A 12579-nucleotide genomic window follows, 5' to 3' on the forward strand; every position below is an offset into this window, starting at 1 on the left:
CAAGTTTAAGGACTCAAAGATAAATCCTCATTTATCATAACATAAGTCCTAAGGACTCCATCATATAAGAGTTCATTTGAAGATGAAATAATGAATAATGCCAAATAATACTTTATTAATTTGTCAATTCATTTACAAAATTAATCATCAATATGCTGACGATTGACATTTAGGATATAATTCCCAACAGATTGGTCTTCCACCATAGTAGAGTTGCTAAGATCATTCCGGCATTGATTAGTCTCGGCTGGATACAATGGACTAGTTGCATCGGAGGATTGGACCTCTCTATTAACATGAGATGTTGTGGGGTAAAGATGGGGTTGGACTTCAATAACTGTTAGGTGAGGATCCAATCACAGTTTTATTTTGCGGGATATACGGTGGGTCTGACTTAACCAAGGAACGGATCCAATAACTCTTAGGTGAGGTCCTTATGACTTGGGGACCATGTTATTTTAATATGTGATAAGTGTTAAATAATGCATAAATTAATATCTTATTCATAGCACTTATCATTATTTTAATTCACATATTTTGTAAATTTAACTAAAAAAAATGTGTTACCCTCATCATTGCATTTTAATAAATTAATTCGAGTTTGATTTACTTATTTACTGATTGAGTCTAATGTATGCAGGTTGAGTCAAGTTCATTAGGGATTATTTCTGGACCTAAACCACATGCACCCCGCAAATCAAGACCCTCTGATTCAGTCACTTAACTCTTTTTCCACATGATCCAATTCTCCTATTTTAATAAAATCCTTTCAATTATTTGTCTTTCAGATCTCAAAGCATACCATCGTAGTTGCACAGATCCCAAAGCTCCATCCACTTCTCACATCTTGTTCAAACTCCCAGCCCCAATATCCCAACTCACAGATCCGTTTCATTACTTTCCCACATTACAACATCTCTCCGGATAGATTCCAGCCTATCAATGGATGAGTCCACGCGTTCTTCCCAGCTTTACTTCAACCATTCCGAGCTTCACGTGAATCACAACCAGCAGTAGCCGTGGATCAACCTCCTGTGGATCAACACCTTCAACCATCCAACCTTCCTTCCACGTCTCACCCCACGTTCCCTTCATTCCGCGTCAACATCCCAACATCCTTATCTCCTTCTGCATCCAAACTTTCTAGCTTCAGCCGTTCATCCCATTCCGAAGCCAATCTAACACACTCGTTTCATCCCGTGATGCATGCAAAAGATTCCATCTTTCTCATCGTCCGTGATCAACCTCTTCCAGATTTTCCCCATCCGCGATCGCATCCGTTCGAGCTCCCTTGTTTCACGCAACAGCAAGCTATCCCCTGCTACCAGCTCCTCTGTTCCCAGCGGAACAAATCTTATCCTATTTACAAATCCACATCATCCTCTGTTACCAGCCGAATCCAGCCGTTCCCGAGCCTTCAGCCAAGTCCAACTTCCTCTGCTTCAGCCACAGAATAGACCAAGAATCTCCCAACTTCCGAGATCTTCTCCACGAACAGAACACGTTCAAAGCTCATCTTTTCATTCCCCAGCCAACACCACGAATTCCCAGCCAATCCCGTTCGTGATAACATCGTCCAAGATTTTCTTCCAATCTTCTTTCAGCCGAATTCCCATCAGCTGTCCGCATGTAAAATCCCAGCATCCTCTTCCTCCGAAATCTTCTCAAACGCTCACAGGATGAACTCAAATCCCATGCTCATCCCGCTCGGACGAAACAACTGATTCATTCAAATCCCCTGCTCCTAAATCATCTCATCTTCATCTTCCAAATCAAGCGAATCCCAAGCTCATTCCACGTCATTTTTCTTCCCCTGTTCTGGAATAAAGTAGCATGACCCGTGGGATAAAATCAAAACCCACTTCTTCCGGCTTGATCCCATGGAATCTCCCAACGTTCACATTGCTCCTCTGCTTCAAGATCAATTCAAATCCTCCCCATTCTTAGCGATTTATCCTCATCCAGCTTCCTCCTAGCTTCATCTCAGCCAACGGCAGCGTCCACCGAATCTCCCAATGTCCCTCGGAATCACATCCACGTTGATCATCTTCGAATTCTTCCGCTAGATCCCACGTTTATCCCGTTCGGATTGGTTCCATCTTCACGGGATAAACTCAAATCCCATCTTCCTGCGTGATCTCATGGAACATCCCGAGTCTGCCACGTCCTGCATCTTCCCCTGTTTCGGAATAACATCCTCTCAGCCGAGATCCCAACTTCTTTCCCCTGTTTCACGTTCAAACCCGTTCGCAAATCAAGCCAAACTCCCGAGCTTCACGACATCCAAACAAAGCCTTCCTCCCAGCGTCCGAAATTTTCTCAGCCTCCATCCTTATCCCGCAGCCATTGATCCTTATCTACACTCGGAACAGGGAGATGGGAAGTCTATTTAAAGGAGTCGGACGTGAAGACCAAGGCATTCCTCCTTCCCCACCAGGGGGAAATCCTTCTTCCCCCACCGGGGGCTGCTCCCATCTTCTCTCAGGCGGAACCCCACAGAAACAGAGGAGGGAGAAGAGTTTGGCTATTTTGGGAATATTTCAAAGGAGAAAGAGAAGGAAGGAATGGGAGCCCGCTGCTGTGCTGCTACTGCCGTCCACCACTCTATGAAAGGCTGATCTTTTCTCTAGGGCTGGATGCAGCCCTAACAAAGGGACACGGGTTTTATATTTTATTTTATATTCTTGGGGTTGTATGAACTTATTGTTTTTAATAGATATCTTCTTTTGAATCATATTTAATTTCTGTGATTTTAAGTATGATGTTCGTACAACTGTTCTTCATGATCACTAAGTAAATATAAGATAATCCATGCTTAGGAAAGATGCGATGTGCTGCCACCTTAGATTAGGGTAGACATTTCATGCCAACTGAAGATGGATTATGCCCAAATTACTTTTGTGAATTTTTATTTAAATGCTTATTAGGCTTGTAGCCAATTTGCATGTTAATCCAAGAACGAAATAAAATATAAATAACCCTTGTTCTGATATTAGTGGTGAATTCCTTGCCCTAGGTTCTCCCAAACTGATATCATTTTAATTGCATTTTCTTTATTAAATTCCTTAGTTTAATTTTCTTCACAAACTCTTCCTTTTAAATATTTTTTATTTTTAAGAAAACAACTATACCCCAATCCCTGTGGATCGATACCTGTAATCACTATCCTACCAGATACGTGCTATTGCGTGGTCTTTAAAGTTGACTATCAATATGCTTACGAAGCATTGTACAAAAGTTGTAGATTCATCGTCTATGTGTCTTCAATAATGTTAGGTGAGGTGACATGTAGATTGGTGGAACCGCAGCACCCCACTCGAAACCCTAAGTCGCAGGTTTCCGTATTTTTACCAGAGGAGTGTTTGAGATCCGAGAAATAGTGGAAGGATTTGATCCAATTTTGTTTTAAAAGTTTCTAAAATAAATTAACGTCAAATACAAATTTTTAATTAGAATCTTTACTTTCTGCAGATGTCAATGGCTTCCAACCCGATAGTTCGAATTCTAGATAATAATATGTTGACCGGACCAAACTATAAAGATTGGGTCCGCAACTTGAAGATTGTCTTGAGTTACGAAAAGATAGCTTATGTTCTTGACCATGAACTCCCGGTGTTACCAACCCGAACAACCAATGAGCAGCGTGAGATGCATGCAAAATGGTTGGATGACGACAATAAGGTTAGGTGCTACATTTTGGCATCCATGTCCAACGAATTGCAATGCCAGCATGAGAACATAAAGACTACTAAGGACATACTTGATCACCTACAAGAGTTGTATGGTGAACAGAGTCGCGCAGCGAGGTTTGAAGTGTCTAAGCGGCTCCTCAAAGCCAAGATGCGCAATGGGCAGTTCGTCCATGAACATGGTTTGACCATAATCAAAGATCTTAAGAAGCTTGAGAAGCTTGGCATGACCATGCACAATAATTTGCAAACGAATTTGATCCTACAATCGTTGCCATTTTCATATGGGCAGTTTATTGTAAACTACCATATGAATAAAATTGAATGCACCAAGCTTGAATTGTTGAATATGTTGGTGACAACTGAGGGAGCCTTGAAAGGTTCAAGGGGCACAGTTCTCGCTGCTGAGCTAGCTTCTACTTCCAAGAGAAAGTCTACTAGGAAAAAGAAGAAGCACGCGAAGAAATAGAAGACCGAGAAAAAGCCAAAGAAGGAAGTTCCTAAGAAGAAGGCCGAACCTAAAGGAAAATGTTTCCATTGCAATGAAGATGCTCATTATTGAAACTAATCTAACGGTTTCTTCTATTTCCAGTTGGGTTATAGACTCTGGTTCTAGTGTTCACTTGTGCACTACCATGCAGGGTCTAAAGGAAAGTCGAAGGCTTATGGAAGGTACGGTAATCCTACGGGTTGGCAATGGAGCAAGAGTTGCTGCTGTTGCTGTGGGCACATTTTCTTTGCATTTACCGTCAGGATTTAGTTTGATACTTAGAGATTGTTATTTTGTACCTAGTGCTAGCAGAAATCTGATTTCTGTATCTTGTCTAGCACAGGAACATTATGAATTCAATTTTAATAAAGACTACATTTCCATTTATTTGCGAAATAAACAGTTTGGACGTGGTTTTATGATTGACAGTCTCTATCACTTACATATGGATGTATCTGTGAACGTATCTGAGCATACAGTGAGTACCATAGGATCTAAAAGATCTAGAGATGAAATAAATCAAAAGTATTTATGGCACCTCAGACTTGGTCATATAGGAGAAGACAGAATTAACAAATTGAAGAAATATGAGCTTTTGAGTTCATTGACTTCTAAGTCATATCCGATTTGTGAATCCTGCCTTCAAGAAAAAATGGCCAAATTACCCTTTGTAGGACACGGGGAGAAGTCCACTGAAATACTTGCCCTAGTACACTCTGATGTGTGTGGCCCATTCGATGTGCAGGCTAGGGGTCAATTTTTCTACTTTATTACTTTTACCGATGATTTCTCACGGTATGGTTATGTTTATCTTATAAGACATAAATCTGAAGCATTTGAAAAGTTCAAAGAATTCAGATTTGAAGTAGGAAAACAGACAGGAAAACTCATTAAGGTTCTTCGATCCGATCGAGGAGGAGAATACCTTAGTGGAGAGTTTTGCGATTATCTCAAATGAAATGGTATAGTTTCACAATGGACACCTTCTGGAACACCTCAACTCAACGGAGTGTCAGAAAGGAGGAATCGGACCCTATTGGATATTGTCAGGTCCATGATGAGCTTCACTGACTTACCCTTATTCTTGTAGGGAGATGCCCTACTTACATCTTTCTACATATTGAATAGAGTTCCCTCTAAGTCCGTTCCTACCACACCGTATGAGATATGGTATGGTAAGAAACCAAGTCTTGGTTATCTCAAGATTTAGGGATGCCCAGCCCAAGTCAAGCGACAACAGGCGGACAAGTTAGAGTCTAGAACAATTGGTGCTCATTTCATTGGATATCCTAAAGAGTCGTTAGGATACAATTTTTACAATCCAGAAGATCACAAAGTGTTTGTGAGCCGACATGCCATCTTCTTGGAAAAACAATTTATCCTTGATAGAGGCAGTGGGAGAAAAATTGAGCTCGAAGAGAATGTCTCTAAAGAGCAACGAGCAATTGAGCCTAGTGAACCTATTCATATTGAGCCAATACATGAAGAACCTCGTCGACTTCGTAGATCCAGTAGGATCTCCCATCCTCCTGAAAGATACTTAGGTATGCTTACAGAGGAAATAGAGAAAGAGTTCCTCATGGGAGAAAGAGATCATAGTAATGATCCCAAGACCTACAACGAAGCGATGTTAGATATCGACTCTAAAAAATGGATGGATACGATGAAGTCAGAAATAGACTCCATGCATTCCAACCAAGTATGGACCTTAGTATATCCACCTGAAGATATTGTACCTATTGGGTGTAAATGGATCTACAAAAGAAAAATGGGTTTGGATGGCAAGATAGAGTCCTATAAGGCAGGGTTGGTGGCAAAAGGTTATAGTCAATGCAAAGGCATTGACTATCAGGATACCTTTTCACCGGTAGCCATGTTGAAGTCCATTCGAACGTTGTTTGCCATTGCAGCTTATCATGATTATGAGATATGACAGATGGATGTGAAAACTATATTCCTTAATGGATATCTTGAGGAAGATATCTATATGAAACAGCCTCAGGATTTCACTTCCAGTGATGGTGATCACAAGGTCTGCAAGCTGCAAAGATCCATTTATGGACTAAAGCAAGCGTCTCGGAGTTGGAACACTCGTTTCGATGATGTGATCAAATCATTTGATTTCATCAAGAACGAAAAAGAACCATGTATGTACAAAAAGGTCAGTGGGAGGGCTATAGTATTCCTCGTATTGTACGTAGATGATATACTCCTGATTGGGAATGATATTTCCATACTCACATCGGTCAAGTTATGGCTGTCTAAGAAGTTCTCCATGAAAGACCTAGGTAAAACATCTTATATTTTGGAGATTAAGGTCTATAGAAATAGATCCAAGAGGATGCTTGGCCTATCACAGAAAATGTACATAGAGAAAGTGCTGAAGAGGTTCAGCATGGAAAACTCTAAGAAGGGATTGTTACCCCTAAGGCATGGGATAAATCTCTCCAAAAAGATGTGCCCCAAAATATCTGAAGAGATTCAGCGCTAACTGCATCACATCGGGATCACGATGGGTTTTGACGAGATATCCATAACCTCCATCACGTCGGGATCCATGATAGATGGACTATATCATACGCTAACTGCACCTAGAGGTTCAAACATTCTATTCTACTAGGTTGCCACCACATACTGCTAGGTGTCACTAGAGGATTGTGAGACTCGAAGGCATTCACTTGGTGATCAGTGAACCTTGAGAGTAGAACTGAAATCGTTTTAGTCCACTGAAAGGAGTTTCAGTGATATTGATATGGAGATCTCAATATGTCTCACTACCAGTCAGAATAGAATCTACGGGGTCACACAAATAGAGGATTTAATTAGTCAGACTATCATAATTGTGATTTAGAATGTCAATTGAAGTCAATCATCAATATGATTGGTGATTGAATTAACCCACTAAGTATTAGTGAGTTAATGGAAAAAGAATTAAGTGAAATTGATTGCAATTGAATTGCAATTGGGCTGATTTAATGAGCCAAATCAAATTGGGTTCGACCCAAATTGATTTAGGTTCATGATAGGGTCAATTTGATTAAACCGAGGTTTGTGCGGATTTTAAAGACCACATGTCGTGGTAGGATGAATATGACTTAAGTCATGTTCACACTATGCGGACTTTAAAGTCCACATGGCGTCGTAGGAAGCATGCTCCCAAATCAATTATTCTCCTAATGAAATTAGGAGTCCTAATGTAATTAGAAAATTAATCAATTAATTAAGTGGACACATATCATACATCTATGAGCACAAGGATTGGACACTTAGCATTAATCCAAGGGTGGGTTATATTTCCATACTCCTAATAAGATTAGGAGAAGCCTTAGATCCCATCTATAAAAGGCTTGGGGCGTGAACCATAGGAGACATCCTTGATCACCACGCCTCCTCCCTCTTCCTCTCTTCCCTTCCCACGGCTGCAAAAGGAGACATCCTTTTCTTCACGGCAGCAAGGTGAAGGATCCCCTTTCTTCTTCCTCCAAGGTGTTGGAAAGCAAAGAAGAAGAAGGATCAAGGAAGAGATATCAATTCAGCCCAAGGAAGAAAGAGTTCTTCCTCCCACGTTAAGCTTCTTCCTTTCCTCCTTGTCCATGGCTGAAAGAGGGCTTCTTATTCCTCTTCTTCCATGGCATCAAGGTTAGAAAGATTCACGAGCAAAGCTACCTCCTCCTCTTCCTTAATTGCGAGCAAGGTTGAAAAAGAAAGTGTTCTTCTTCAAAGAGGTATATTGCACAATTTCTTCCATCTCTTTTGATAGTCATGAGAGGTCTTTGCAAGGAGCTAGCACTCCGGTAAGATCTTATCACATATGATTAAATCCTCGTGTAGATACCTGTAGAGGCCGGACACGTGTGCGGCTTAACCAGAAATCTAGAAAGATCATCAGGCTGCGGTGTTCTACACCTGCAGAATTTTTGAAGATGAGATCTTCAAATTAATAACTTCTGATTTTTGTTTCAGTTTTATGAATCTTAATCAATCCTCTTCAGATCCTAATCTTCCCTTCCTAATGAGTTCAAAGATCTTCTGGATTTGGATCCAGAAAATTTTTTGAATTCTACGATCTGAGGCGCGTTCATATGATGAACAACATCCCGTTCGAATTTCACTGCGAACGTCGCATCGAACGGGGCGTATCTCAGCACTGAGTGGGGGTAACTCCAACGCCATAACCCCTCACTCGACCATAACGCTCTGGGTCTAATAATTCGCGAGCACCTGAGCTTCGACATGACTGGTCGCGTCGGATGATGATGACTCCTCGACACGCTCTGAAATAAGAGTTGTTGTCCTGTCCTATATCTCTCAAAAGAAAAAGTCATATTAATGTATGGCAATAATAGAACTAATAAGAATATCGTTGAAAGATTCAAAGATGAATACATACAACTATATCTCTTGCCTCCTTCCGAACAAAACTGTCATCTCGGTGGGTGTGAGTCATCTTATAAAACTCCACCTTACCAGGCTTCCTCCCATTATCATCCATCTACAACAAAAAGTATATTGACAAGCTAGTTATCATGATACATGCTATATGATAGAACAGTTTAAAATAGTTTCAAAGAGTTTCAAAAAAACTTACGAATTCAGCTCTACGCCTAGCATAACTCATCGAGCCTGAAGTATAAGGAACAGTCTGAGAGGCTCGTGCAGCTCTACCAATGTTGAAATATGTCTTCCCAAAAAAAGAATAAACAATATAATATATTTAATGTATAAATTTGTAATCTATATTATTAGTAAATACAATCTAAGGTATTGAAAAAATATACACAACCTGAACTTTCTCTGAAAATCAATAGTGGACAAGCTCCCTCCATTGATAAGGGATTACATAAGGAGGACAAACACGGGCCACCTCCTCTTCAATGGACAAGCTCCCTCCATTGGTGAACTTTTGTATAGTTTTTCAATGTGGCTCAAACACTAAATTTAGTGCTTCCCTTTCAAGCACCTCCCTTATTACTACGAGCAGATAGGACAGAGATAAAGTTGGTTGAACCCCACAACATGGAGTGACAATGCCAGACGTAATAATTGATAATTTTATAGGTCACAAGGTAGGCCACTTGTAATTATTTTATTAACTGGTGATTCTTAATTGAAGATTATAATTTATAAATTTAGGATCTTGAGTTCATATAATTTTAAATGATTTCATGTACATTATGATAATTTTAAGTGTAGCACCATGCAAACCTTATAATGCATCACAAACTTCTACCATATGGGGGAGAATATATTAGAAATTACCTTTACTAGCAATTTGACAACAGACGACATACTACCGGACATAAAAGAATAAAGCAGGCGAATAAGAACAAGAAAATTGGGAAGAACACTAGGATGTTACTGTCACGGCTTCCATCATGTAATTTGATTATCAAAATATTGCTCAATGCTTCCAACCACGACCGAAAAATCTAATTCACTTGCTTCTACCAGACAATAGAACATTTTTTTATCAATGTAAAGTACAAAGAATGCATAACTACAACACAAAAGTATTCGGATTACACACATCCACCAATAAATTATCAAGAAATTTTCTATTCGGTGGGGTTATCAAATGATACCTCTTTCTCGAGCAGAGGAGGATGGGATCGGCCGGTCGGCGCCGTAGAGGAGGGAGGAGGAGAGGAGGTTGCGGACGCATGGTAGCCCAGTGCCGGAGAGGAGGGAAGAAGAGAGAAGCTTGGCATCGAACATCGCTCGAAGCCGGCCGGAGAGCACATGGGTCGATCGCTGGTCGTCACATAGGAGGGAGGAGGAGAGGAGCTAGAGCTAGATCGGGATGCAGAATGAGAAGGGAAGGTCGGCCGCTGGTTTTGTTGGGAATTGGACTTAGGACGATGCTTATAAGCGTCGTCTTAACCACTCATAGTACGACGACCCTAATAAGTGTCGTCTATTACCAACCCTTTTTAAAAAGCGTCGGTTTTTTCTGTATGTTTACAACGACGCTTTTAAGCGTCGTCTATTCCTGAGAATTACCGACGCTAAACGGAAGCGTCAGAAAAGTTCGGCACAGTACCCATTTTTCCCAACGCTTGTTCCTAGCGCCGGGAAAAAAGAGTCGAAAAAGGCCCATTTTCCTGTAGTGTGTTGAGGTTGACGAAGAAGGAACATCAGCGGCTGCTGCAAGTGAAACAGAAATCACAATGGGCTGTTGCCTCTGAGAACGCATGGATCCAATGGATTTCCATGCAGACCATCCTTTTGTCTGTCATTAGAGAAGAGGTGACTGGATCGTTGTATTGAAGCATACGGGGGAAGATCAGCCTCAAACTGCAGTCCAAATGAAGCAGAAGTGCGGAAAAGGCTGAATGAAGATGAAGAAGATTTTTTGTAGTTAGCCACATTGTGTTTTTTTTTTTTTTTTTTTGCTAAGCTATATGATTCTTTGCAACTATATATAAAGTTTGCCGCTGTAAACAGATTCATTCAATGAGAATTTTGTGAATTCCTCAATGGTTTGTGCTCTATGTTTTTCCTTTCTCTCTTCCCATACATTTTCTTACATGATTTCAGAGCAGTGAGAGCGATAAACCATGGCAGAAATTCCAACAAACACAGAAGGCTCTTTAACAACCAATTCTGTTCAGAACCCATCATCAAACTCATCAACTATTTCCAGATTTTTGAATTCCAGTGACCTAGCAAACCCTTACTGATTAGAAAATGGTGATAACCCTAGAGTAACTTTAGTTACAGACCTTCTTACTAGAGATAACTATGCTACTTGGTCCAGAGCAATGCGTAGAGCTTTGAAGCTAAGAACAAGCTTGGATTTATCAATCGAGCTATTCCGAAGCCCACAAATGCTGAGGATCCATTGCTTGAAGCTTGGGAATGATGTAATGACATGGTTGTCTCTTGGATTCAAAATTCTATCAGCAACACACTTAAATCAAGTGTAGTTTTTGTTGATGATGCTTTGGAGATATGGATGGAGCTTCTGGAGCATTTTTCTCAACAAAATGGACCAAGAATATTTCAATTGAAGAAGGCTTTGGCTGGACTACAGCAGGAACATGATTTGGTGGGCATCTATTATGGTAAGCTTAAAACTCTGTGGGATGAGCTCTCAATGTATGATCCAATGCCTGAATGTAGTTGTGGAAAGTTGAAAATACTGTTCGATCGATATCAAAGATATTGTGTTATTCAATTTCTGATGGGTTTGAATGATTCCTTTGCTATTGTGAGAGACCAGATCATACTATTAGACCCTTTGCCCCTTATGAACAAGGTGTTCTCCTTGGTTCAACAACAGAAGAGACAACATCAAATGGTTTCAATTGTACCTTCCCCTGATTCTCTGACCCTAGTTGCCAGAAATTTTTTTGTTAATACCAAACTTGCTCCAAAATTTGTAACTACTCAGAAAAGGGACAGACCATTTTGCACTCATTGTAATGTTCAAGGGCACTTATTGGAGAATTGTTTTAAGGCTGGAAATGCTAAAGCTCCCATTTGCACACACTGCAACATGACTGATCATGTGGATGGGAAATGCTATAAGCTTCAGGGGTACCCTCCAAGCCACAAACTTTTTAACAAAGGAAAGAGCCCTGTTACTTTTGCAAATCAGTCTAACATCTCTGTTCCTGCTATCCAAGATGAAGAAAATGATGCTAAGGTGGCTTTGACTAAAGGATAATATCAGCAGCTATTGGCCTTACTCCAGTACAAAGACTCTTCCACTGCTCTTCACTCTGCCAATCAGATCCAATCCATTGTTATCCCTGCACCACATGCTCCAAGTGTTCGTAAGATGTTTGGTATTTCCATTTGCCTTTCAACCTACACACATGATCCAATCCATTGTTACACCTACACCACTCAACCAACTCTTCATGATATTCCTTGGATAATAGACACAAGTGCCACAGATCATATGATTTGTGACACTGAATTTTTTACCACCATGATAGCTAAGGTTTCTTATTCAGTCAAATTGCCAAATGGTATTGAGGTACCCATGACACATATTGGTGTAGTTAAGCTGAGAGACACTATTATCCTAAAAGATGTTTTGTATGTTCCATCCTTCTCTTTCAACTTGCTTTCAGCTAAGAAACTTGCAAAATCTCTTATTTGTTGTCTTGTTTTCTTCTCTAATTGTTGTTTTCTTCCGGACCTTTTATCTTGGACAACGATTGGGATGGGTGAAGTGAGAAATGGCCTATATCACCTGTTGAGGATTGATGTTGCTTCTTCAACTTTAGTAACTACCCTTTCAAAGTTTTTACATAAAGATATATTTGTTTCTGCATCTGTTATGAATAGCAAATCTGTTTCTGACCTTTGGCATTGTCGCCTTGGTCATATTTCTGCTTCTCGATTACAGCTTATAGATGATCCGATTGTAAAGGATAAAATGTTTTCCAT

General features: G+C 40.3%; 1 protein-coding gene across 1 annotated transcript; it reads left to right on the top strand.

Moving 5' to 3' along the window:
- Positions 1 to 11050: 11050 nt before the first annotated feature.
- LOC113461589 lies at positions 11051 to 11848 on the top strand. The gene has a single exon (XM_026801710.1). It carries the CDS (start codon positions 11051 to 11053, stop codon positions 11846 to 11848), a length of 798 nt encoding a protein of 265 aa, XP_026657511.1.
- Positions 11849 to 12579: the final 731 nt, after the last annotated feature.

The sequence above is a fragment of the Phoenix dactylifera genome, unplaced genomic scaffold (assembly GCF_009389715.1).
Source record: "Phoenix dactylifera cultivar Barhee BC4 unplaced genomic scaffold, palm_55x_up_171113_PBpolish2nd_filt_p 000977F, whole genome shotgun sequence".
Classification (NCBI taxonomy): Eukaryota; Viridiplantae; Streptophyta; class Magnoliopsida; order Arecales; family Arecaceae; genus Phoenix; species Phoenix dactylifera.

Excerpts from the sequence above, each read along its gene's own strand:
- LOC113461589 (XM_026801710.1), top strand. The coding sequence starts at position 11,051 with ATGGTTGTCTCTTGGATTCAAAATTCTATCAGCAACACACTTAAATCA.